The sequence below is a fragment of the Micropterus salmoides genome, unplaced genomic scaffold, assembly GCF_014851395.1.
Source record: "Micropterus salmoides isolate LMB-PRFRI ecotype aquatic unplaced genomic scaffold, ASM1485139v1 Ms_hic_scaffold_19, whole genome shotgun sequence".
Classification (NCBI taxonomy): domain Eukaryota; kingdom Metazoa; phylum Chordata; class Actinopteri; order Centrarchiformes; family Centrarchidae; genus Micropterus; species Micropterus salmoides.
Genome location: NW_024041039.1, coordinates 5,559,597 through 5,584,574, shown reverse-complemented (window position 1 = coordinate 5,584,574; position 24,978 = coordinate 5,559,597). Strand labels below are relative to the sequence as shown.

Sequence of the window (24,978 nt, the reverse complement as noted above, 5' to 3'; positions counted from 1 at the left end):
TCATTTCTATTCAGTCCCTTTCAGATTGTTTTTGATCTTTTGTCCAAGTCGTCTTTCGTCTGCTCAGCACCTCTGCCCAGAACTCTACCTATATGTTCTTTTGTATGTATTGTGGATTCACATTTCACTCCTGTTTGTTATTAATATTAATTAATATTATTGCTTTTGTTGCCGGTGGATTGTCACTTGTTGTCCGGTTGGATGCTTACTTTGGATTGCACTTTGCCACACTCCATATGTGTGTAGAACAGTACTTTTTTTCTTTCATTAATAAATTATGAAAACTCATCCTGCCTTGTCAAGTCTGCTATTGGGTCCTAAAAGCTGTTACCTGCCTGAGCACACGTCACAGTATCTGACAGGCAGGAGAGCAGTGGTTACCAACTCCTCTCACATAGCAGAAGTATTGCAATCTGTATTCCTAAAACAAAATATAGGAATTTCCTTGAAAACACAATGTTGAGAATTTGCAGCAGAGCTCTGGTAAGTAACAAACCTTTAGTTAATTCTACCTGTTTACACTGTCCTGAGTTTTTCTCAGTTGCTTTGATACATTTGTCATATCATTCATTACACTTTCAAAATAGTAAGTGCATTTCTTGAAACAGATCTTACAAACAGCACTATACAGTGGATTACTTGCAAAATTCTCTAACTTGCTCAAAAGGCTTTGTCTTTGTGTGACTGCGTTGTGTAACTTTGGTTGTGTTTAGGTTTTTACACACTTCACACAGTCAACATATACATAGTAGATGTATATTTTGAGCACCCTTTCATTCACAATAGTGATGGTCACAGAGCCTTCTGTCAAAAATGGTAGTGTTGTTAAATGGTACACAAAACTTAATTCTGTGAATTAATAACTTGCTCATTTCATGTCATACAAAAATAAACAGTATGTTAAACATCAAAACAACATCTGTTAACAAGGGTTAGCTGAATTACTTATTGGTTAGATAGCGAATATAGCAGTTCATTTCCTTTTTGGGAGTGACTCCATCGTTTAATGATGAGCATCTGGCAAATCTTATCTTCAGACCACAAAGTGTGTGATTGTGTGTGTGTTCAGTCTCTTGTCTTTACTAAAGCAATCAAAGAGATGCCATAGTTATTTGTGACTTTGTTGTCTTGATAAGACCTGCATGACTGCAAGCTCAGTTTCCACATTGACTCCTTTGCTTTCGGGATAAAGAGAAGTTTCACAAAAGAGATGCAACAGGCTGGAATGACATTGACTGTGTAGCTGAGTCTACATTCTGACGGCATGGTGCAGTTAAAGCCCATTAATAATAGTACTTCTCAGTCGCTTTGGCACATTCATCACATGACTTAAAGGACATTTAAAGGACATTTCATGTGCATAACAAGTGTATCTACAACATCAGAGTGAATGATGTGTAAACAGAACAGTTGTCCCTGAGAAGCTTTTGATTCAAACTTCAAAACACTGTAAATGATACAGTTACAGTACAGGAAGTACAGGATGAAAACATACAGTGTATTATATTATGTAGTACAAGTTAAATGTAAGTTTGTAAACCTGCAAACTGATAAAGTCAGTATTAATGAATTCCTAAAATAATAGAAGCAAGTAGAAGGTAAGATCGTTGAGATTAGTGTTGTTTGACTTTGTCAAACTATCTGAATATTCACATGAACATTAGATCAATTGTTCACGACTATAGTAATTTATGATTGCTTTGGCACAAAATGCACCGAATAACCTTGCAGATCAAAATACTTTGCATTTCTTTGCTATTGAACTTGAGGCTCGATGGGGAACTATTTAATTTCCTCACAATTTAGAACAACCAAACGCAACTGCTGTCTAATTTAGCTTACAGGCGAAACTCATAACCAGTCAGTTCTCAAACAAATTTATACAGCAGGGGTAAGACTCAGTGTTACAGCTGTGGAATATGTAGTATATAGGAGACAGAAAGGGGCAAGAGGAAGGGGCATTAGGTATGTCAGAGATCGGGACTCAAGTTTGAGACTTAGTTTTGAGCAGTAGTTTCTAAGCTACTATTAGTTGTACACGCATTAGGCTACATGGTTGTGCTATGTAAGTAAAAAACAGGATACAGGTTTATTGTTGATCATGTAACGTTACAGTTTTATTTAGTTAACGTTACACTGGTTTGAGCTCTGGGGTGTGTTTACTAGCAGTAGTTAATAACCTGTCATTAGTTGCATTGCACATTACATGGTTGTGCTCTGTAAGTAAAAAACAGGTTAACCACATTATAACCACAAGAGACTGGTGAGGTGTGAGGAAGAGATAGAGGGGGCACAGAGGACAAGAAAGAGAAAGGCAAAGACACAGAGAAATCTCAAATGAGATACAGGCAACAACTATAAACCATGCAATCAACCATAGCCTAAGTATGACAGAGGCTGGTCAGAGAGTAAAGCCTAATCTCGGCCAGTCCACTGTGTCGTCGAATAAATGTTTGGTTTAAAGTATAGTGTGTGCCATGGCTTACATCAATACTATTCTGCTGCCTAATTATAAAATTTTAGCAATTGGACTATATTACATAGTGGGTAACTCACACTTTCAGAGTACACGGTCATTTGACAAAATGTCTGCATTTTAGCTGGCTTGGCAAAGATAAAGGAACCTTTTGTTTTGATTACAATGATTACATTGATGGATTTATATAAGTAAATATATAAGTATAAGCCTTTGGCATCTGGTCAAGATAAAACAGCTGTAACTAGTTATTAATGCATAAAATACATCCATGTAGTTGAGCACATTCATGTATCGCTCAGGTGGGGATGGTGAAGCCCTGTCACTTGGTTAAACCTGTATCAGCAACTCTGGTTGCTGCCAGAAACCTGACCCAGCAGAAGGGACTGCCCAGTCAGCCTGTCCCCCCTCTGCATCAGACCTGTGAGCTCTACCTCAGCATGCTGGAGCCCATCGTGGAGGAGGACGAGCTGAAGCGCACAAAAGAGCTGGTGAAAGACTTTCAGAAAGCAGGAGGGGTCGGAGAGAGACTACAGAGAGGCCTGGAGAGGAGAGCACGCAACACTGAGAACTGGGTGAGCTCAAGATCTACACCAACAGCTGTAGACACATTTTCTGGAAAAAGGTGCTAATATGTTCCTGGGAGTGACACATTCTGTTTTCATATAAATGCATTCAGTAAATCATCAGTTTATAACACACTCAGCACCTGGGACAGACCTTTAGAACATCCTGCCAGCGAGGAAGAGCTCATAGACCCAGTTTTGGTGGGATTGCAACGATTTCATAATTATCTTGACTAAATGTTAACAATGAATTTAAAAAACGACTGCAGTTATATTCTTAAACCTTATTGCCCTAAGCAAGGCCCAGCAACCAGGAGGGTGGGGCTATAGTGACTGGCGCTGCAGCTCAGAGGTGGAGATGGTGTAGGTACATCTGATGTTGCATTATACTGAGATATGCAGTCAAACGGATCATATAAATATCTTATCAAAAGGTAGAAAATCACAGTTGCAGAATGTTGGGATATGATTAATTCCTAGTTTGAATAAAAATACTTTTAAAAAGTGCCCTTTTCCCCTTAACTCTAATCCATGAAGGGTGCAAATACCCAGACGTCCATGTGTCCCTAAGGCAGGTAACAGCACCATCAAACAGATTCTTTACAAACTAAAGGGACTTAATCCCTTCTATCCTTTCTATGTCTGTCATTAATTGTTTGTAACTGTTTGCAGGTAACAGAGGATTATTTAAAGTATGAATTTCTCAACAAACGGCATTCTTTGGTGGTTCAGTCAAACACTGCGTTGGTCTATCCCCGAATGGAATTCATAGATAAACAGGAACAAATAAGGTAAACACACACACACACACACACACACACACACACACATACACACACGTACTGTCTTTACACTCACGGCCACTTTCATAGGTACAACTGTTCAATTGCTTGTTAACACAAATAGCTAATCAGCCAACCACATGGCAGTAACTCAATGCATTTAGGCATGTTTACGTGATCAAGACAACTTGCTGAAGTTCACACCAAGCATCAAAATGGGGAAGAAAAGGGATTTAAGCGACTTTGAACGTGGCATGGTTGTTGGTGCCAGATGGGTTGGTCTAAGTATTTCAGAAACTGCTGATCTACTGGGATTTTCACGCGCAACCATCTCTAGGGTTTACAGAGAATGGCCCGAAAAAGAGAAAATATCCAGTGAGCAGCAGTTGTGTGGATGAAAATGCTTTGTTAATGTCAGATGTCAGAGGAGAATGGGCAGACTGGTTCGAGATGACAAGAAAGCAACAGTAACTCAAATAACCACTCGTTACAACCAAGGTATGCAGAATATCCTCTCTGAACACACAACACAACGAACCTTGAAGCAGGTGGGCTACAGCAGCAGAAGACCACACCACTCAGCTAAGAACAGGAAACTGAGGCTACAATTCACACAGGCCCCCCAAAATTGGAATAGAAGATTGGAAAATCGTTGCCTGGTCTGGTGAGTCTCAGATGGTCAGAATTTGGCCTTAACAACCTGAAAGCATGGATCCATCCTGCCTTGTATCAACGGTTCAGGCTGGTGGTGGTGGCGTAATGGTGTGGGGGATATTTTCTTGGCACACTTTGGGCCCTTTGTACCAACTGAGCATTGTTTCAGCATGACAGCCTACCTGAGTGTTGTTGCTGACCATGTCCATCCCTTTATGACCACAGTGTACCCGTCTTCTGATGGCTACTTCGAGCACCATGTCACAAAGCTAAAATCATCTCAAACTGGTTTCTTGAACATGACAATGAGTTCACTGGACTTTAATGGCCACCACAGTTACCAGATCTCAATCCATTAGAACACCTTTGGGATGTGGTGGAATGGGAGATTCGCATCATGGATGTGTCTGCAGACAAATCTGCAGCAACTGTGTGATGGTATCATGTCAAAATGGACCAAAGTCTCTGAGGAATGTTTCCAACACCTTGTTGAAAGTATGCCACAAAGAATTAAGGCAGTTCTGAAAGCAAAAGGGGGTCTAATAAAGTGGCCGGTGATTGTATTTACCAGTGTTCTTGCAACAACTCGCCACAAGTTTTTAGAGTGAGAACTGTCCTTGGGTGAGACATTTTTGAAACAACATCTTTGTTTAAAACTCGTAGGGATCCTTTCCATGATGTTCCACAAATGAATTCAACAAAAACTGTGCTGTTGGCAGAAATGGCTCCTGGCATCTCAGGGCTAAAACCGCCGTAACTAGTCAGGCTTATGGAGGTGTGCATTGACCAATGCACAACCTCTCACCCTTGACACAAAAAGGGAAGGAAGACATGGCTGGTAGTATTGCCTCAGCTTGTTGATGTGTGCACAGGGACGTCCACAGACATTTTGGTGGGCATAATATATTAACTCAACAACATTTTTACTTTTCTACAAAATAATCAGTTTACACAGAGACCACTTCTTTAGTATTCACTAGGTTTATCACAGGAGCAGCGACAGCAAAATTTGCATGTTTTCTATGCTACTAGTTTCAAGTATATATTTAGAATAAATGACAGTTTCATTAATAATTTGTTTACTTTTCACACAATAAATCGTTTCAATTCTTTTGGTGTTATTGGAATACATAATACTTCACATAAATCTTCACACTAAACTGTGGCATTGGGCTGCAGGCATAATTAAAATAAATGTTACTTAAATACTTTTACTTTTTGTTTCACAAGCAAGATGCCAAATGAGTAAAGATAACCTCCAGCTTCACACAGCCAAGCAACAGAATAATGACTTGATTATATTACATTTACCATGCACACACACACACACACACACACACACACACACACACACACACACACACACACAAACATACACACAGTACATTAGGTTGTAAAGCCATGAGATTTTGCCTTAGCTAAACTTCAGCTAAATTATAAAGGAATTCAAAAAGGATTAATCATTACGAAAGCACAAACTATTTTGCTCTCTTCTTCCTCTTTAACATTTAAATTTATAAAAATGTTTTCTCTGTTTAGGTGTGCTGCCAAATACATAGTGGGTTTTTTGGAACTAAAAACAATGATTATCAAGTGAGTACTGAGCTCATTTTCCCAGACAAGTACGAATTCATCATCCTGACTATTATTAATTTCAGTGTTGTGATTTATTGTTTCATACAATACAGTAATATATGATTACTGTGCTGCAGAAAATCGACTGTGATATCAGCTAAAGCTAATCAATGTATTTGTTATTTTCACTTACAAACATCAACAATAATAATCAATAAGCACATTTGTAAATATTTATCGGCTGAGTAAGTATTTAATGTATGTTTTGCAGTGATGCTCTACCAGTTGAATACATGAAAGGGAAGCCACTGTGTATGAAGCAGTATGAGCAGATGATATCATCCTGCCGTATCCCTGGTCTGAAGGAGGATTCATTGGTGTTCTATGGCAGGAGCTCCAACCCCCCCAAACACATCACTGTAGTACACAACAATCAGGTGAGCAGCACCACATCCCTGGTCCAAGTCAAACATTTGTGTCTGAGCTTTTTAAAAACAAAAAAACTTTTATTGCGTGATGGCAAATTTTATTTTATGCAAAGACACAGAGAGGCTCATACTGAGTCTTATTGAAAGTAGTTGAAGGACAGTTTGCTAACCAGGGGTCACAGTAATCAAATTACCACAAAGTAATTTACACACTGACAACCTGAGGCCTTGGGGTTCCTGAGTCTTTTTGGCACCGGGACTTTGTTCAGTTGGTAATCCAGTCTTACTTTCATGCGTTTCCTCCCCTTGGATTCAGTTCTTTGTGCTGGATGTGTACAACAGTGACGGAACTCCGCTGACAGTCGATCAGCTCTGTGTTCAGCTGGAGAGGATCTGCAACGCCTCAATACAGACCGACATGGAGCCTGTCGGCATCCTCACCTCTCAGCATCGTGACATCTGGAGCAAAACCTACATCAGCCTAATGAAGGGTGAGCACAACTCTGATTTAATACAACTAAGGAACCCAGTCACCTAAAACCAGCTGGCCGCCACCAGTCGCCTACACTGTCCTTACGGTCCCCTTAATATACATACTATTACTACTTTCCCAAGCCACTCCTAAGCTGAGTAGTAAGAGTTGTGGCCAAGTGGAACAGTGGACTAACTCACACTTGACTCTGGTGATGGCTGTGGAGTACAAAATATCCGTACTCAAGTAGAAGTACAAGTAACTGTCAAAGTAAAAGCTCTGCTAGATTCCAAATTATTTAATAAAATGTAGGGCTGCCCCCGACTAAGGATTTACATAGTCGAATCAGAATCGCCAAGTTCTGCCTATAGTCGACTGATAGTCGAATCATGTGTTTTTGTGCGCGGCGATTGCGAGCCGAAGCTAAACTGGGGCTTATTGTTGACCTTTTTCTCTCTCTCTCTCTTTCTCTCCGCCATTCACCGGTTTTGCATGCATGCCATGCTGCCGACAACTGCCTGCACATCGCAGTTCCTCGAGGGTCTATTTCAAGTAGCCGGCTTTTTTTAAACAATAAAATATTCTTTGTGCGGTCCATCAACGGTGATAAATTATCTGAACGTCCCACGAGGTGTGGACAACTCGGCACAACAACAATGAAGCTGGGGCTCCGTCTCTTTCGCAGGTGTTCCTCCACTGGCGATATGAGGAGCACCTCCATATCGCCAAAATGGCATGATCCTCGTTTCACTGAAAAATGAGTGTCAATGAACATTAACATACCTGAAAATCAAAATACAATGCTTAAATTAATCACTTTAATTTATGAAGTCACCTGTCTATTATTAGGAAAAATACAACTGTGGATATGTAGGTAAATCATGATCTTTTACCTAATTTTTATATTTATTTTATTCAGGTAATCAGTGCAATCTGTGTGCGCAATATGAGTGTCAGATCTCTCCGCCTTGCCATGGCTGCCTGAAGCTACACTTTCCCTGTCCTCACGACTGTAAATTCCACTAACCACAACAAAACAAAATGGGCAAAATAGTACAACGAGTGTTACTTTGTGGCTATAACAACGCTGTTGACACAATGTACAGATAACCTGCAACCCCTGCTGGAGCAAGAGAACTATTCAACGATCAGTATATTTTTAATTAGGCTATAATCAAAACTCATGTTAGCTCTAATTTTCGGGACAAACCGGAAAGGAGTCGGGACAACTGCTCGCAATTCGGGACTGTCCCGGATTTTTTGGGACGTCTGGTCACCCTAATTGAGTTATATACCTTTTTTGTGCATGCAATAGGTTTGCGAAGTGAAAAGTCGAGTCCACGTTGCAAAGATGGTTGGCAACATGTAGCCTACACCTGAATCAAAGCTGTTTACTGGCTTCTCGCTGACCCGCCCTTCTCTGCTTCTGATTGGCTAGTAGTCCTTAACTAGAAATTGTGTATGTGCAACTCCCAACTCAGATCATTTAGAGACAAGATGTATCACTCCATAGCTAAAACGAAGCCTTCAACACAGGGTGAAAAGAGGCGCTGAAGCAATGTGCAGTATGAAAAACAAATGTTGTTTTTTGAAAATGAAACCATGTAAACCTGTTCTGCTACAACCCCTAAAAAGGATTTTGAACCTGAAAATGAGCACAATACCTCCATTGTATTGTACTGTATTGTCAGTTAAGGGACCTGAAATCTGAAACAAGTTAATGGCTGCTATAATCATACCCCACTTATCCCACATTCAAAACTCATCTCAAACGATCGCTCAAGACACATCAAAAAGGTCATCACTTATGGACTCTGTTGCTATATGTATATGTTGCTGTGTTGTATTGTATGTTTTATTTATTGTTTAATTGTGTTGTTGTATATTGTGACAATCTGCCGGGGACTATATTTACATAGCTGAAAAGCACTTGTCACTTTTAAATAAAATAAATAAATTAAAACGATGTGTAACTAACGTGAAGATAAAGCAAGTCTAGATAGATAATGTGATAATATTTAATAATAACTGTTGCAGTCTGACTACATAATAACATGATGTTTACTCTGTGTGCATGTCCTTGATGTGTTCAGATAAAACCAACAAAGAATCACTGTCTGCTATCCAAAGTAGCATCGTCACAGTGTGTTTGGACAAAGCGATGCCCCCGGTGTCTGATGAGATGTGTCGCTGCAGTGTTATTCCCTGGATGCTGACTGGAGGAGGAAGCCAGTGGAACAGTGGAAACCGTTGGTTTGACAAGGGGCTGCAGGTGATATAACACATATAGCAAATTACGCATTGATCAGCTGTGATGCAAAACACATTTTCTCCCCAAGCATAAGTACTAGGGACCAATAATACTAATCAGAAAATCTCACTGCCGGTATGACAATAAGCAAGAAGCTAACAACAGTCAGAAGAAATGTTTTCTTTCTCTCTCTTAATGCCATCCAGGACACACACACACACTGCGACACATAACTGCATTAGTCTAAAAATGCATTCAGTGCAATAAAAACATGGTTGGACTGTTGTATCAGCTGGTAAATCATGATTAAGTAATGAGAACTGATAAAACCAGCAATCAGCTGCTGAGAAAAATTAGAACACTTCTCCCTAAAATATCATCTAAAACACTGTGCCAAGGTGTGGGCTGACAGTGTTTAAACCTGTCACGACTGAGAAAAACTCCAAAGCTTCTCTAGCAACAGTCAATAAATAACACAGTCTCCAAATCTTCACCAAATGGGTGAAAACCGTAGACTGAAGTTCTCTCTAAAGTTATGCACCTCCCAACAGAAACAACCCCAGAGTCCGAGGATGGAGGAGTAAAAGTTCTGAACCCGAATGTGTGAACTCAAAAGCAGATCAGGTGAATTCAGTTTACCTGGTCAGTTTTCAGAGCAGAGGTTTAACAGCCAGTCACTCAGTGGATGCACAGTCACAGCATCTTTCCTTTCGGTTACTGGTTGGTGGGATAATATGAGCTTTTCTCAACTTGTTCCCTCCTGCTTAAGCTCCTCATTAGCTTATTGAAGGATACTTCACTAGTGCAGAATGTGAGAGCGAAGAAGAGGAAATGGGTTCTGTGGGTATATGGAAAAGCCAGGAGTGACATGATTGATGTAAGGTCCCACTCCTGAAACTCTGCTAAGTAGCTCCGACTAGCAGTCACCCATCAGTATAACAGCAAAATAGTCACACATACAGGAATGAACCGAATCATGAGGAGTTGGGATGTAATGCAAATGTTTGGTTTGTGTGTCTTATCTATTTTCAGTTAATTATTGGAGAAGACGGGATATGTGGTATAAACTACTCTCATGCCTGTGCTGATGGTGTAACCCAAATGGTGTTGGGTGAACATGTTTTACAAAACAAGTAAGTAGACCAGAGTTTCTGCAGGTGTAAGTGTTTTGATGCATTGTTGTTATCACATGATTGAAAGTCTAGCAATGAAGTTTACACTAAACCAACCACTATGTGGATAGTAGCATGGACAGGTTGAAGAATTCTTATCTTGGTATAATCACACTTCAGTACAGTGCTATTGAAATATTCCATCTGCAGTTTTGCTGTAAACAGAGTTAATGTTAACATTCAGTGTTACTCAACCACATGCATCATGTGCATCCTTAACGTCACAAGTTTAAAACCTGCATTATTAACATTCATGTTTAGTTAGATTGATTCAGACAAAACTACCCTGATATGAAATTTTGATTTCACATAAATAGCAACACCGCCACCTTTCTGTGGTCTATTAGCTCGATAAACATTGTAGTCATCCATGTTAATATCTTTGTCCGTGACTGATTTTGTCAGCCGAGTTTTGGATGTAGCTGGAATAAAAGACTTGACCGTGGCTATATTTCTTAAATGATAAAAACATAACTGAACAACTTTCTTTACGTTGGGGTTCAAAACACAAATCCTGGTCAAAGACAACGCCTATATTTCATGGCTAAGGGCTTAGCATAAGTTGTTAGTTCCCCTAGTTTGCCATGATTTGAGTTCTGTGAGCTGGGGGACAATGACATTAGAGTACAGTGACATTAGATTTTCTATGATTCAGTTGGTTTTGTGGGATCCAGTGATTTATTTCAGCAAGGCATTTGTGATGGGTTGCAATGTTAAGACTGGTCACTGGGTTTAATTATGAGACAGAGCTGTGTGTCATCGATGTAACAGTGGAATTGTAAATTGTATTTGCAGATGATATTACTCAGAGGAAGATAAATAAAGAATAGAATGGGACCAAGTGGCAACCTCGGGCTCTCATGACTGAAGCCAATGCGGAAGTAACTTAAACCTGCATTCTTTTTAACAGCCAGCACGGGGCGACTCCTGGGTGCAAAAAAGAAGTCCTGTTTCATTGATATAATGGTTAAATGACCCTACTTCTCACCTGATTTCTTACCTCAGTAAACATTTTCGTAATGAGTTTATGGTCTTAATCGTTAGTTTCGAGTCTTCTCCAATACAGCATGATGTTTATTTAGTTAATTATGGTCCCATTTCAGGAAAATAGACAATAAAGCAGAGTATGCTTTAATTTATAAAATATAAATAAAAAAAACACGAAAAAACAAAGGAATTACAAATAAGTATGCACTTTATTCTAAATAAGTCGAAAATGGTTGCCACATTGAATAAAATTTCTGAACACATACTGTAGTTGAATAGCAGATTTTCTCTAATGTCAAATGATGAGCAAGATCTCCAATCCATAACTTGAATGTTGGGGGAAGATTTTCTTTCTATTTAATGTGTATGAGAGTCTATCTTCTTTTTTGCTTGTTGACTATAGTGTATCACCGTAATAACAGAAGGTTCTCGTTTACTTCCTAGACGTCTGAATGGCCTTCAATATTAATTGACAGAGATTACTTAATTTTGGACAAGACCAAAACATATTTGAAAGGGTGACTGGTACTTGCCCGCATCGGTCGCACATGGGATCGGCACAGGTGTACTCTTGACGAGTTTTGCTGTTAGACCAGTGAAAACGATGCAAAACCTTAAATGATTATATATTGTGATTTAATATGCAATTAATTATTTAGCTCTTTACCTTCTGTGATATTCAAAATGGACAAGCAATAAATCGGTGTATAGTATGACCAACACAATATTAGGTAGATTAAACATACAATGTTTTTTCTTGTGGGTCAGGCCTGTGTTATGATGAAATTAGGTGATGCATGAATTATTACTATCAGTTCACCACAGTTTGTTATACAGTAAGCGCTCAATAGAAAACCTACAGTTCAACCACCAATTACAGAGTCCTTATCTCAGTTCAAATCTCCTGTAGAGCACTTTTCAAAAACAAGTTACAAAGTGCTATATCCCAGTAAGCAAACAAATAATACTCAGTTTGAAGTTCAATTAAAATGTTGGCCAACAAAAATAAAACCAATGATGCCTCTCCTGTTTAATAGACAAGATTAGTAATTCTCACCGGAGTTCCCCACACTCAGGCCTCTGGTAGAGGACCCGAGCTTGGGGATGACACATACCACCCCACAAGGGGTGAGAGAGGGATTATTATTTCATATATATTGTTGTGATGGCAGCCCGGCTGACGGTGAGTGTCCTGGTTTTTTCTCCTTTTTTGTCGGTTATTCTGTTTTTTCCCTGGTTTTCTCTGTACTCTGCCTGCCTCCCTGTGTCTCCTCCCCCGTGTGTGCTCCCTCTCCCTCTCTCTCTCTCTCTCCCTCCGCTCCTGAGCCCAACCAACGACCCGCACCTGCACCTCGTCAGCCACCTCCTCTGCCTGCCACACCTGCCAGCAATCAACTCCATCTCCAACTCCTGGTCCATGTCTCCTCGGTTCCCCGTGCCTGCGTTTACCCGGCGTCCACCTCTCCCTCAACTCCAGTCCCTTAACCCTTTTGTTCCTTAATAAAGTCAGTTAACCTTAAGTGCTGCGTTTGGGTACACTCTGTTCATCCTACAACACATTTTATATTTGTGTCAGCTTGCGAGATGATTCCATTTTGTTCCATCCTATGTATAATGTATTTTCTCTTGTGTGTAGAAACCGGGAAAAGCCACAGATGATGCCACCTCTTGTGATGCCTTTGCCCATGCCCCAGAAACTACACTTCAACATCACACCTGAGGTCAAGAAGGACATTGAGGAGGCCAAGCATAACATGGACATGTGAGAGTACCTTTTAGTTAGGATGGTTACATAGACAGTTATCAGAATAACTCATTTTTATTTGGTGCTGTGCTGACAGCTATATGCAGCAGCAACATTTTCATACTTAAAATGCACAGACTACAGATTATGGGCTTCAAATGTGATGAGACCTGCCACCTTTTTATTTACACCAAGTACCGTGTCCCCTTTGCATCAAGACAGCATCAGATCTTCTAGGCACACTTGCAGTTTTTGAAGGTACTTGGCAGGTTGAAGAAACACTCACTGTGTTCAGTGTTCTTCAGTCTAGAGTCTATGCCTGCAGATTGATAAGCCTTTGCCACCAACCCATCCAATTTGCAGCACTTCTTACTTGGGTGACGGTCAACTGTAATGCTCCATGGGTAGAGCGCTAGTCAACAGCGCAAAGGTTAGGCAACACTTTGTCACAAAATTTTAGGCCTTCCGCCTGCCTCCTAGGGTGCTGGCCCCGTGCAAAGGCTTTTGGAGGAGAAAATTGGTAGCAACCAGAGCAGCCTGTAGGAGTAGAGTCTCAACAGAAAAATCACCAGGCTTAGGGCAGTCCATACCCACCTGGGTGTCAACGCAAATATCTTCTTCCTAATAATAAATATCAAAGTGTCATGAGTTGTAGTTTTTGCCATTTGTTTCTGGTGTCCTTCTGTTTTCCTGTTCTTCTTGTTTCCTTGTCCTTAGTGTTTATGTCTTGTCTGGTGTTCTAGCTCGTAGTCCTGTGTTGTTTTGATATTGGTTTGGTAGTCTACTTGTTATATTGTTTCTTAGTCACTGCCTTAACTCTTGTGCCTGCATTTTAGTTCTTTGTCCTTGTTCCCAGTCCTGTACCTTATGTTAAGTGTTCACTCTGGTCTGTTTTGTGTTCAGTAACCTGTGTTCCGTCTGTTCCCCCGGTTGTCACTCTGCCTGCATGTCAGTCTCTCTATTCACTGTCTCTCTCTCTGCCTGCCTCGTTAATCTCATGTCCTTCACCTGTGTTGCTCCCGCCCTGCTCGTTAGTCCCCGTGTGTGTGTGTGTGTGTGTATATATACCTGGTGTTTCTGTCTTGTCTTTGTCGGGTCATTGTATGCTGTCTCCTGGAGTTGCTGTGAGGTCTCCTGTTGTTTGTCGTGTCTCCCTCTGTTTGGACTACCTGAGTTTTTGGACTCTGTATTCAGCCACTCACCTGTAAGTGTGCTCGCTTTTGGTTCATTCATTAAAACCCCTTTGTACTATACCTCTTCCTGCCTTGCGTCCTGTGTTTGGGTCCTCCAACCTGCCTCACCCACACCGAACCGTGACAGAATGACCCGACCAAATATGGACCCAGCAGACACAAAAATGGAGAGGGAGAGGTTCTTGGACGTTTTGGCCGAACTATGGACAATCTGGCAGTTCGCGTCAAGCCGCAAATCCCGGCAAGCTGCCCTCGTTAAGGCTCACTGGGAGGTAGCCACAAGGCCATGGCTGCGACGTCGACTGCCAAGGTGGGCCAAGAGTTTTGTGAACTCCAGCCCCCAGCCTGTCCTGGCCCGCTAGCGCTGCTAGCCCCCAGCCTGTTTTCTGGCCTGCAAGTGCTGCTAGCCGCCTGCCCGACCCCTGGCCTACTCCTGCTCCCAGGTTCCACTCGGTGGTCCCACCGACACCTGTTGCTGGTCCCTCATCAGAGGTCCGACCGACACCAGCTCCGTTGGTGGCCCAGCCGACTCCTGTTCCCTCGTCGGTGGTCCGACCAACACCAGCTTCGTTGGTGGCCCAGCCGACTCCCGTTCCTCGTGCTCCGTCGGTGGTCCGACCAACACCAGCTTCGTTGGTGGCCCAGTCGACTCCTGTTCCCTCGTCGGTGGTCCGACCGGCACCTGCTTCGCCGGTGGCCCAGCCGACTCCTGGCCCCTCGTCGGTGGTCCGACCGGCACCTGCTTCGCCGGTGGCCCAGCCGACTCCTGGTCCCTCGTCGTTGGTCCGACCGGCACCTGCTTCGCCGGTGGCCCAGCCGACTCCTGGTCCCTCGTCGTTGGTCCGACCGGCACCTGCTTCGCCGGTGGCCCAGCCGACTCCTGGTCCCTCGTCGGTGGTCCGACCGGCACCTGCTTCGCCGGTGGCCCAGCCGACTCCTGTTCCCTCGTCGGTGGTCCGACCGGCACCTGCTTCGCCGGTGGTCCGACCGGCACCAGCTTCGTTGGTGGTCCGACCGGCACCAGCTCCGTTGGTGGCCCGACCGACTCCAGCACCTCGTGTCTGGTCCATGGTCCCCAGCCCAGCTGTCCAGTCGGTGGTCAGACCGACTCCAGCTCCTCGTGTCTGGTCCATGGTCCCCAGCCCAGCTGTCCAGTCGGTGGTCAGACCGACTCCAGCTCCTCGTGTCTGGTCCATGGTCCCCAGCCCAGCTGTCCAGTCGGTGGTCAGACCGACTCCAGCTCCTCGTGTCTGGTCCATGGTCCCCAGCCCTGCTGTCCAGTCGGTGGTCAGACCGTCTCCAGCTCCTCGTGTCCGGTCCATGGTCCTCAGCCCAGCTGTCTCGTCGGTGGTCCCACCAACACCATCTCCGTTGGTGGTCCAGCCGATTCCTGTTCCTAGTGCTCAGTCGGTGGTCAGACCGACTCCAGCACCTCGTGTCCGGTCCATGGAGTTCACAAGAGTTTTGTGAACTCCAGCCCCCAGCCTGTTTTCTGGCCTGCAAGTGCTGCTAGCCGCCTGCCCGACCCCTGGCCTACTCCTGCTCCCAGGTTCCACTCGGTGGTCCCACCGACACCTGTTGCTGGTCCCTCATCAGAGGTCCGACCGACACCAGCTCCGTTGGTGGCCCAGCCGACTCCTGTTCCCTCGTCGGTCGTCCGACCAACACCAGCTTCGTTGGTGGCCCAGCCGACTCCTGTTCCTCGTGCTCCGTCGGTGGTCCGACCGGCACCTGCTTCGCCGGTGGCAGCCGACTCCTGTTCCCTCGTCGGTGGTCCGACCGGCACCTGCTTCGCCGGTGGCCCAGCCGACTCCCGTTCCTCGTGCTCCGTCGGTGGTCCGACCAACACCAGCTTCGTTGGTGGCCCAGCCGACTCCTGTTCCCTCGTCGGTGGTCCGACCGGCACCTGCTTCGCCGGTGGCCCAGCCGACTCCTGTTCCCTTGTCGTTGGTCCGACCGGCACCTGCTTCGCCGGTGGCCCAGCCGACTCCTGGTTCCTCGTCGGTGGTCCGACCGGCACCTGCTTCGCCGGTGGCCCAGCCGACTCCTGGTCCCTCGTCGTTGGTCCGACCGGCACCTGTTTCGCCGGTGGCCCAGCCGACTCCTGGTCCCTCGTCGGTGGTCCGACCGGCACCAGCTTCGTTGGTGGTCCGACCGGCACCAGCTCCGTTGGTGGCCGACCGACTCCAGCTCCTCGTGTCTGGTCCATGGTCCCCAGCCCAGCTGTCCAGTCGGTGGTCAGACCGACTCCAGCACCTCGTGTCCGGTCCATGGTCCCCAGCCCAGCTGTCCAGTCGGTGGTCAGACCCACTCCAGCTCCTCGTGTCCGGTCCATGGTCCCCAGCCCAGCTGTCCAGTCGGTGGTCAGACCCACTCCAGCTCCTCGTGTCCGGTCCATGGTCCTCAGCCCAGCTGCTCAGTCGGTGTTCAGACCGACTCGAGCTCCTCGTGTCCCGTCCATGGTCCTCAGCCTAGCTGCAGCTCCAGAGCACCAGAGCTTTGGGTGCCGACCTCCGGAGAGGTCTTCCCGTCGGCCTCCAGTGGGTTTCCGGCCTCTTTGTTGGCCTTCCTGCCGTCCCCCTGAACAGTCCGGCCTCCAGGGCCGTACTCCGGGACGGCCACCTGAACTCTGTGGACCCTCTGGTCCTCCCGCCCAGTTGGGTCGTCCTCCCAGGCGACCTCCTGAACGTTGTTGCCTCCCTGTTCTGCCCGGCCTGTTGGGTCGTCCTCCTGAACTCTGTTCTCCCTCTGATTTGCCCGGCCTCATGGGTCACCCTCCGGGACGACTCCCTGAACTCTGTTGCCCACCTGGTCCATTGGGTTATCCTCCAGGACGACCCCCTGAACTTTTGTTCCCCTCTGGCCGCCTCGGTCAGCCTCCTGAACTGCCTTGCCCTGTCTGTTTGACCTCCCCCCTGTACTCTGGTCCCCTTCTGTCTGCTCCTTGGACAGTGGGTTTTTTGTTTTTTCTGGCCCTCCTCCAGTCCTCCCTCCGCCCCCCCGGGGGCTGCATGGACATTTTGTTTCTTGCTTTGAAGGAGCGTCTGGGATCCGTTCCTTGAGAGGGGGGTACTGTCATGAGTTGTAGTTTTTGCCATTTGTTTCTGGTGTCCTTCTGTTTTCCTGTTCTTCTTGTTTCCTTGTCCTTAGTGTTTATGTCTTGTCTGGTGTTCTAGCTCGTAGTCCTGTGTTGTTTTGATATTGGTTTGGTAGTCTACTTGTTATATTGTTTCTTAGTCACTGCCTTAACTCTTGTGCCTGCATTTTAGTTCTTTGTCCTTGTTCCCAGTCCTGTACCTTATGTTAAGTGTTCACTCTGGTCTGTTTTGTGTTCAGTAACCTGTGTTCCGTCTGTTCCCCCGGTTGTCACTCTGCCTGCATGTCAGTCTCTCTATTCACTGTCTCTCTCTCTGCCTGCCTCGTTAATCTCATGTCCTTCACCTGTGTTGCTCCCGCCCTGCTCGTTAGTCCCCGTGTGTGTGTGTGTGTGTGTGTGTGTGTATATACCTGGTGTTTCTGTCTTGTCTTTGTCGGGTCATTGTATGCTGTCTCCTGGAGTTGCTGTGAGGTCTCCTGTTGTTTGTCGTGTCTCCCTCTGTTTGGACTACCTGAGTTTTTGGACTCTGTATTCAGCCACTCACCTGTAAGTGTGCTCGCTTTTGGTTCATTCATTAAAACCCCTTTGTACTATACCTCTTCCTGCCTTGCGTCCTGCGTTTGGGTTCTCCAACCTGCCTCACCCACTCCGAACCGTGACACAAAGGGCCCAGAGGAGCCACAGCAAAAGCTGTTGGGCTTATCCACATTACCTGAGGCAGCAAGGGACACAGTTTCAGGACAAAAATATGGAGTCTTGTGCAGCTGATTCTTCGGCTGCAGCGAGAGGAAACCGCGTAGTCAGCTAAGAGGGGTCAAGAGCATGGGGTGTCAGAGGTTATCCTTTTCTTGATGCAAGGACGGTGGAGACCGTTCCTCCTTCTACAGGTATAAAACTAAAGAATGCTTTCTCTTGGGATCAAAAAATGTGTTTGGTAACACAAAAATGAGAAAAAGAAAACAATATGCTATTGACCAGCAAGTTGTCATAATACAAGAACTTAAGGACTCAAAGGCAGACTCGGAACAGTTCGAAGGGGTAACAAAGGGTTTTATTGAAAAGTGCAACGGAAGACTGGGTGGTAGGTTCCAACAGGGCAGAATGGAGAACACTGAGGAGGGGAGTTTGTCCAGGCAAGATGTGAGCAGAGCAGGGTGTGGCGTTCAGCAGAGTTCCCGGAGGTAGTGTGATCCTGGACACAGAGAAAAACAGGTTAATCCAGGGAGACACAGAAATTACAAGGACTCTTACTGGAGTAGATGGTTGGCCTTGACGCATGTACCACATGTGGTTAACTGACGATCTGGAGAAGAATGTGAGGAGGACTGGGGTTGAAATACTGCAGGAGCTTGATTAGTGGAATGAGGACCAGGTGTGCTGCTGGAGCCAGAGAGTGTAGCCACGCCCAGACAAACACAGACAGGGAGGACAGACAGAAACTACACAGGGAAGGGGGGAACAAAAGAACACAAGGTAGTGGGGAGATTCTGCAGTACCACAGCACGAGTGACTTGCAGACTTACAATTTGTTGATTCTACAACTTAACTTTTCAACATAGATTATCTTTAATTATTTCCATACAGCACTCATGCTACTGTCTATATCTCTAAACACCAGTTGAAGGCTCTACTACCAACTCTGCCATCTTTAGCAAGCTAACATTATGAATAACATCAGTGAGTTATAGGAAGTTGTTGTTCCATGTTGCTGTACAGAAGCTTCCTGTCCTAAGTATGTAGCCAGAAAATCAATATTGTATAGAGAACACTAATAATGCAGAAGGTGTGTAATAGTAACGCATGTTCATAATAAATTATACAAAGAATAAATTTCTACTTATCTTTAGTAATCAGTAGGGAAAAAATATACTGTCACTCTACTCAAGAAAAGACTGATGGTCAGATTTCTCCCATCCCCACCCCACAGAATTGCCCGAAACCTGGAAGTGCGGAATATGGTATTTGACCACTTTGGGAAAAATGTCCTATATGCAGACAAGATGAGCCCTGATGCTTTTGTACAGATGGCATTACAGCTGGCTTACTACAGGTGAGTTGTTGAAAAGTCATGTGGAGTTTTGTATGTAAACATCTTACTCATTACATTATAAACAGGTGATCGGAGAGCTGCAAAGGTTTCATGTAAAACATGTTTTAAAACTAACGTAGATTACTGTATCCATTGAAATGTACCAGGTTTTCAAAAGCTTTCAGGTTGTGTCTAAAATCAGGGCATTAGTGATGAGGAGACAGAATATTGTTGTGGTCATCAGCAGTACATTTTCTCAGCCGGAAACTGGAGTAATGGAAAAAACAAATGCTATCAGCTAAATCACGGGATAGTTAGTAAAACATTACACTCACTGCGCACTGTGCTGAGCTACAGTATATTTCTGACTAGTTAACAAGTTTCAGGTCTCTATGTCAATTCAATTTTAGTTTTAAGTTATCTTATTTGTTTTTACTATCAATACAGCAGGAGTAGACATAAGTACTATATGAGGGGTATACAGGGGTGACAATAGAACAGTGGATAAAACACTCTGTTATCTACATAAAATTTATGGAGTGTTTCCTCATAATATTACCAAATGGAAGCATATTTACGATGAATATGAATCCAAGCACAGAACCTTGTAGAACTCCATGACTAACTTTGGCATGCATAGATTTCTTGTTAAATCTCAGTTTGTACATGTTATCTGTTAAACAGGACTTTCACAGCTTAGTAGTTCATTTAATGCAGTTTTGTTAGGGTTCTGTCATGGTGTTCTGATTTTTGTCTGGTTTATGCCTGTTATGGTTTTGATATTCTGTTTTTCCTGTTTTTAATTCTCATTCATGCTCTACATGTAGCCCTATGTTTGTTAGTGGTTGTTTCACTCCCTGTCTGAGTTTTAGTTCTGTGTTCTCAGTTAGGTTCTGTCTGGATAATGCATGCATCCCGTGTTTTCTGTTTTACCTTGTAAAATCCATCCTTGTGTGTTGTTGGGTGCTTTACTTCCTGTTTTATTTTAATATCATCTGTCTCTGTGTTCTTGGTTGAGCTCAATGGCTTGTCTGTATCTGTCCTCATTACCTGTTACCTTATAGTATGTCAAGTGTTCAAGCTTGTCTGTGTTTTTCTGTGCCACTTTTCTATTCTTTTTTTTTTTTTACACCCGTTTTGGATTGTGTTGTCATTTTTGGACAACCTTGGTTTGGACTTCTGCCTGCCATTTACATGTAAGCCTGAGTTTTCTGTTCTGCTGAATAAATCATACAAACTGGATTCAGCTCTGACTAGCGTCTGCATTTGGGCCCACCTCTAAGGTCATCTGTCTCTGTGCTCGGCAATCCTGACAAGATTAAATGTTCCAGTTTTTGTAATAGGATGTAATGATCAACAGTGATGAATGCCGCACTATATAACAAGTACAGAGACAAGTCCTTAGTCTGATCCAATTAAAAGGTCATCTGTAATTTGAACCAGTGCTGTCTCTAAATTCTGACTGAAAAACCTTCAACTGTTGGTATGTCGAAAGCCACACAACTATGTTGGGAGAGTTTATTGAAAATATTCCTCCCCTTTCTTTTGTCAGGATGTACCAGCGGTGCTGTCCAATAATGGAACCTGTCTCCCTGCGTACGTTCAGACTCGGCCGTCTTGCTTTTATGAATTCAACCTCGGGTGCATCAGCTACCTTTGTCAAGGCCTTTGACGACCCCAAAAAACAGGTCTGATGAACAAGAAACTTCTACTGCAACTCTGATGTAATGAGCTGGCTACTCAAAGTGGATCTCTTCTATGGGAATATTTTGGACAATTTTAAATCAGGTTTCCATTACCTTCCTATACCTGTCTTTAGAGTAGTAGCTCCTTGCCTTCCACCTGTGGTTCACTCCCCAGAACCCTCAAACTGGCTGCTGTCATCCCATCCTCAAAAAACTCCTCTCTCTCATATGACCACTTGTCAGCCTTTATTCAGTCTCAGCTTTGATTCAGAAATAATAGGTCTTGTCGCCTCCCACCTCATTAGCCCACCTCATCATCAATGACTTGTTTGACAATAACCATTGTAATCAAACCATTGCACAGCACAGAAACAGCCCTCCTCAAAGTCACTGCAGTAATCAAATCACTAATCAAAACTCAGTTTCAGAACTGCTTTTAATGTGAGAAAAATCCAGTTATATATTTTAATCTATTTTTATTTAATATTTTTAATTTACAGTATGTAATGTGTACCTTTGAAAGTGCTTTATAAATCATGTATTATCATTATTGGTATATTAATTTTTTCTCAGCTCAGTATTTGGCACAGGTGATGGTGTAGTTTTCATGGATTATTTTGGATCTTCTTTGTATTCTTCCTGTTTTGCACAGAACTCAGAGAAAGTTGATTTATTGGAGAAAGCTATCAAAGCACACAAATGGAACACCAACATGGTGAGTATCATTTACAGCACCACTCAATACTTTACTGATTTTGTGCTTTAGTTGGCTCAAATTGGATAACATTAGCTTGCTTGCCAACACCAACAAGTTGCTAACGTCATCCGGTGCAAAATCTTATAACTTCACCAGCTAATGTGATCCATATTACTGTCCTGTGTACCAACGGTTTTATGGCAAAGTGTTGATTTTAACCTGCAAGAAATGATGTAGCTTTACAAAACAAATGTGGAGAGATTTGTTTATTCTAGCCTATATTGATGTAAGACAGGGGCAGCCAGCTATTAGTATGAATTTTACACTGTTTCGTTGTGTTCAATTTCATTTTATCATGGTTTTACTGATACTCAGGTACACATCACTCGACCTTCTCAGTCGCTGTTTCGCACGTGACACACATAATATACAATAATGCAACATAACGCTGCAGGACAACACCACAGTGGAAGACCAATTCACTATACTAACGTTACTTATTGCGGTCTAATTGGTATAAAGTATAGCGACAAGGTCGATTATAATATTCAGTCCAGCTCACTAACCGTGTCATAATCATCCAATACGGTGCAGTGGGAGTTTCCGTGAGCTTCCAGCATGTTGTGTAAAGCTGTCTCCCAGTGTTTCGGTCTCTGTGTGTCCAATCATGCTCGCTCATGAATCTGAGCACATGTATGAGCACACACCAGGTTGCAATCTGAAAACCGCCCTGCTAGTGGCCACTGAAAGCGACAACGCTCCTTTTAAAATATGTTGTGTGTGTTTGTTATTGTCAATAATTTAATTCTTAAACATTTACAAACACTCTGATTTCACTATGAACCAAACAGGCATTCAGTGGACAGGACATATACGGACACCTCTTCGGTCTTAAGATGCAGGCTGTTGAGGAAAACATCTCCATGCCTGATCTCTTCACAGATACTTCCTATTCCAAAGCCTCTGACTTCAGACACTTTACCTCTCAGGTAAGGGTCAGGGTTGAAATTACACTATACTGCAACATAAGATAGCCTAAACCAGTACTTTACACTAAAAAGTGGTTAATTGGATAAATATAATAGAGACCGCTACCTTCATTCAACCAGTTTCCCAACAAAGAAACTGTTAAAATGTCCAGGCTATATGCATATGAGTAAAGCTGGTTTAGTTTTGTGACAGACTTTCCACATTATAACCAAGCGGTAACCTCCGCGTCTGAAACTTGATACTTCAAAATGGTAGTCCACAAACCAACGTGTGACGTCACCTTGACTACGTCCATTTATTTTATACAGGATGTCTGTGAAGGTTCTCATCCAGGTCATAGTTAGGAACTGAAGACATGTCTTAGACAAGGGACAAAACGTTTTTAAGTATCATCAACCAAGTCCGGTTGCCCTTGATTTTAACCTTCCTTGGATTCTTTTAAACAATCTATGGTCATAACAAGATGTTTGTCGTGGTGACAGCCATACACTGTTGAAAATGCATGCTTGGCCTCAAAAGAAGATTAACTTCATCTCATAGAAGCACATATTAGAGATCTCAGTGGTTGGATGGTAATTTTATCTTTTATCTTCAATTTTTCTTTCTGTGTTTTAGTTCTGTGTTGTTGCAAAACACTTTGTGACTCTGTGGAAAAGCGGCATACAAATAAAGTTTGCTTACCTTCTTAAAGTGCTTCAACAATAACTAACAACTGCTTTCTCACTTCTGTCCCTGTTCACAAGGTAATTTCAAAGTTTGACGGTCTGGCATGTATTGGCCCTGAACAACCTGGTAGATACCTGGTGTACTACAGTATTAAGAACGATCACATTGAACTCATGGTGTCCACTTTTGAAGCTTCCAACACCTGCAAAGAAACCAATGCAGTACATCTAATCCAAGCCATGGAGGATGCTCTGTTGGACATGAAGACCCTGCTGGAACAAACACCAAGAGCCAAACAGTGAATTTAATCCAGACTTAAAGCAGTAGTTCAATATTTTGGGAGATTTGATCCTTTTTTTTGCTGATAGTTTGATGAGAAGATCATACCACTCTCATGTCTTAGTACAAGACAAGAAAACAAAAGGAAGAGTTAGTCCAGCACGTAGCTCCCCATAAAGCTACAAATTGTTATTAAACAAAATAATGCGTTACATAGGGAGCTTCAGAGATGCTGATGGGTGGAACTGTTTCTAGTCTTCGTGCTAAGGTACAAGCCTGGTGGAGTGCTGAGGATGAATTAAAGCTGGTGTAAGCAACATTGGTGAAACTAGCAACTAGCGAAACTAAATTATGCAACTGAAAAAATCCCTCCACCCATTTTCAGGCCTCCCCAATAAGCCACTACCCAAAACTATATTTTTATACAGAGTGAGTGCATGAGGAGAGCACGTGTAGGTAAACATAGATAGATAGAGAGAGATATAGATAGATAGATAGATATACATATGTGTGTGTATAGAGATATATAGATATACGTGTGTATATATATGTGTGTATGTACATGTGTGTATATATATTAATTATATGATGTACATACATGTGCTTTCATTCCACGTAAACCTACTGATGCTCATTGTGTGCAAAATATGGTGCACGTGTCTTCTCCAATTATGAAACCTAATAACCACAAACTGCTATTTTAATGCAGGCTAATGAAAAATATGCAAAACGGTTTCTGATCAGCATGACCGCTGAATGAACAGATAAGGCACCAGGAATAACTAAGCCTGGCTGTTAGCCTGGTCTGGAGCAGGCTAGCTGCACAGAATAAATCGCCATGTTAACTTATGTGCTACTGCTTTCGCGAAACCGAGTCAAGCCTTAATTCAGCCAAGATATCTGGAAAAACCCGGCTTAATCCGCTATCTTGGTTTTGTGAAACAGTCCTCTGTCTGCTCCCCCTGTGATCACTCTGCCTGCCTGTATGTCTGCGTCTGATTGCCTCCACCTGGTCTTGATCCCGCCCTGCTAGTTACCTAGTGTTTAAATGTTTGCTTGTTCTGTCTTTGTTATGTCCTTGTCGAATGTTGAGTTTTCAGCTGTGCCCTGTTCTCCATGTTTTTGGATTTACCCAGTGGATTGTGTTTCTGTTTGGAGATACCTTTGTTTGGACATTTGCTGCAGTGTTCCCAGTGTAAGCTTTGTTTAAAAATAAATCTTTGGTTTGAACTGCA

The 24,978-nt window shown here is 43.4% G+C and overlaps 1 protein-coding gene across 1 annotated transcript; it reads left to right on the top strand.

Annotated features, from left to right (window-relative positions):
• The first annotated feature begins 357 nt into the window (after positions 1–357).
• On the top strand, positions 358–24,978 carry LOC119910383 (carnitine O-acetyltransferase-like). Its single transcript, XM_038728982.1, has 14 exons — positions 358–483; positions 2,779–3,051; positions 3,715–3,833; positions 6,018–6,071; positions 6,325–6,490; positions 6,798–6,972; positions 9,047–9,225; positions 10,237–10,337; positions 13,000–13,125; positions 19,325–19,447; positions 20,979–21,114; positions 21,764–21,826; positions 22,660–22,797; positions 23,542–24,978. Exons 1-14 carry the CDS (start codon positions 457–459, stop codon positions 23,764–23,766), a joined length of 1,905 nt encoding a protein of 634 aa, XP_038584910.1. The 5' UTR covers positions 358–456; the 3' UTR covers positions 23,767–24,978.